Source organism: Lepisma saccharinum, unplaced genomic scaffold (genome assembly GCF_977018435.1).
Source record: "Lepisma saccharinum unplaced genomic scaffold, izLepSacc3.1 HAP1_SCAFFOLD_744, whole genome shotgun sequence".
NCBI lineage: Eukaryota > Metazoa > Arthropoda > Insecta > Zygentoma > Lepismatidae > Lepisma > Lepisma saccharinum.
The window spans coordinates 78,503-80,969 of NW_028143410.1; the positions used below are offsets into that span (position 1 = coordinate 78,503).

Below are 2,467 nucleotides of genomic sequence, written 5' to 3' on the forward strand. Positions count from 1 at the left end.
TTTATTTACTTTTTTGATTGCAGTATATACTTTTCTTGTTTCATTTTGTCTACTCAAGTCATCTATCTCCATCAGCTGTTTCCTCATTATCTCCTTCTTCTTCTGTTTGCATGTTTTATTAGCTATATTCCTTTTTTCTCGATACCTTTCGACATTTCCTCTCGTTTTTCTTTGTATCATTTTTTGTCTAGCTTCGTTCTTTTCCTATATTACTTTCTCACAATCCTCATCGAACCACATTTTTTCCCCTACTTGTTTATCTTCTCCTATTATTTCTTCTGCTACTTCTTTTAGAGTTCCTTGTATTTCCTCCCAGTGTTTTTCGTTTGAGCTCCTCTCCTCTGCTGTCCAACTTTGTGTTCTTTGAGCTATTGCATCTTGGTATCTTTGTCTGATTTCTTCTTTTTTCCCCTTCTGCATATTCCATTTTATTCCTTTTAGTTTTTCTGTCTGTTGTGTTGTTCTTATTCTCTCTCGAACTTTTACTTTCAAAAGAAAGTGGTCAGAGTCACAGTTAGGTCCTCTGCAACTTCTAATATCTGTGATTGAGGAGGAATATCTGTGACCTACCAAAACATGGTCGATTTGGTTTGTTGTTGTTCCATCTGGGGATCTCCAGGTCCCCAAATGTATATCTTTATGTGGGAAACACGTGCTTTTTATTATCATTTTGTTTCTAATTGCAAACTGATAGAGTAGATTGCCATTATTATTGCTTTCTCTATGTAAGGTATAGACTCCACTTATTCCTTTTCTCCTATCCTCCTTGCCAATTTGTGCATTAAAATCTCCCATGATAATAATTGAATCATATCTAGGTGTTTCTTCTAATGTTTCCTCCAGCTTATCATAAAATTCTTCTTTCTCTTGATCACCTTTGTCTTCTGTAGGTGCATACACTGTTATAATTGTTATGTTTCTGAATGATCCTTTAACTCTGAGCTTGCTTATTCTATCACATACTGGCACAAACTGCAGTATACTTTTTCTTGCTTCCTTAGTTATTATGAAGCCTGTACCTCTCTGCCCTGTCCTTTGTTCTGTTCCACTATAAAACATTGTGAAGTCTTTTTTGTCTATTCTGCCCGTTCCAACCCATATAATTTCCTGTACTGCTGCTATCTGTATACCATTTATTACTATTTCTTGCGCTACCTCCTGCATCTTTCCTGGGGCTAGCAAATCTTCCAAATGCTGCATCTTTTAATTTGTGATCAGCCACATGACGATCATCCAGATCTTTGTGTGTGTTGTATGCAATGTCATGTTCTTTACAAGCTGCATCGAGAGGATTTACTCCTCTGTCACCTGTTTTTAATCTTTTCTCAAGTTTTAACCCCGGACCACAGTATTAGTAACCAGGTACGTGTGATTCGAATAGAAGTTGATTAATAATATCATTCACCAAACCTAGACCCTCTGATATATTCCAGAATTTAAGAGGTAGAGTATTGATAATTTTAAATAAGTATCCTATACCCTTGGGATCGTTCAAAATGAAATTAGCTAGTTGGTCACTGATCATGTTTACAATACCCATTTTCTCATTATGGAAGTTGTTGCTCTCAGCATTTTCTTCCCCTGCTATAACCAGCAATCTATCTATGAGTTTTCTTACATCGTTTACCCACACAAATTCTTTAGGTAAAGTATTGTATTGCTTGATACCACTACCGGTTTTGAGTTGATTCCAGATGGGTTTGATCAGATTTTTGTATTTATCACCACTGCTCGATTTCACTTGCTTTTGATTGGCGTCGTTATTTTGTTACAGAGCATCAGAGAGTGTCAGAATTTCAGAGTAACTTTGATAATCATCTTCTGTAAAATTTGTTGGTTGTTTCTTAGTGATGAGCTCCCATTGTCGAACAGTATCTGGACCAGCTGTTTCTCCCACCCAAATTATTTTTTATGTTATCCCCTTCGAATGTTACTTTAGATTTGCCAATTTTCCATACTACGACTTCATTAGCTTCCATAGTTGGATTCAATACAAATACTTCATCTTTTTCGAATATTCCAGTACTTAGGTAATCCCTTGCCAGAGGACCCAACTCGATTTTCTCTGCTTCTTCTATAGCTGCTTTAGCAGGTGGTTCCTTGAGTATCAGAGGAGTGTGAATGATAGACAAAGACGTAGGAGGGAAATCTGCATAATTTTTAGCAGTAAGAGGTACCAATTCATTTAAGCGATTTTTATTTTGTTCTGTCACACCCTTAATCTCTTTTACCAAGATCACTGATCGCATCGATATTGGGTTGCTCTTGACGTTTGTGTTGTTCGTAAAAAACTCGATTTTCTGATTTCCAACCTTTGAAACGTAATTTCGAATTATCTTCAATTTTGTGTTTTGTCATATTTAGTTTTTTTATTAATGGTTATTTTTTATCGTTTCAACGTTCAAAAAGTCGTTGATTTTATTTCTGAATTTACCATTGTTAGGTTTTCGAGTAATGTCGATGGTGC

General features: G+C 35.8%; 1 protein-coding gene across 1 annotated transcript; it reads right to left on the minus strand.

Annotated features, from left to right (window-relative positions):
- Positions 1–204: 204 nt before the first annotated feature.
- Positions 205–1,200, minus strand: LOC145983285 (protein CFDP2-like). The gene has a single exon (XM_083116439.1). It carries the CDS (start codon positions 1,198–1,200, stop codon positions 205–207), a length of 996 nt encoding a protein of 331 aa, XP_082972565.1.
- Positions 1,201–2,467: the final 1,267 nt, after the last annotated feature.

Excerpts from the sequence above, each read along its gene's own strand:
- LOC145983285 (XM_083116439.1), bottom strand. The coding sequence starts at position 1,200 with ATGCAGCATTTGGAAGATTTGCTAGCCCCAGGAAAGATGCAGGAGGTA.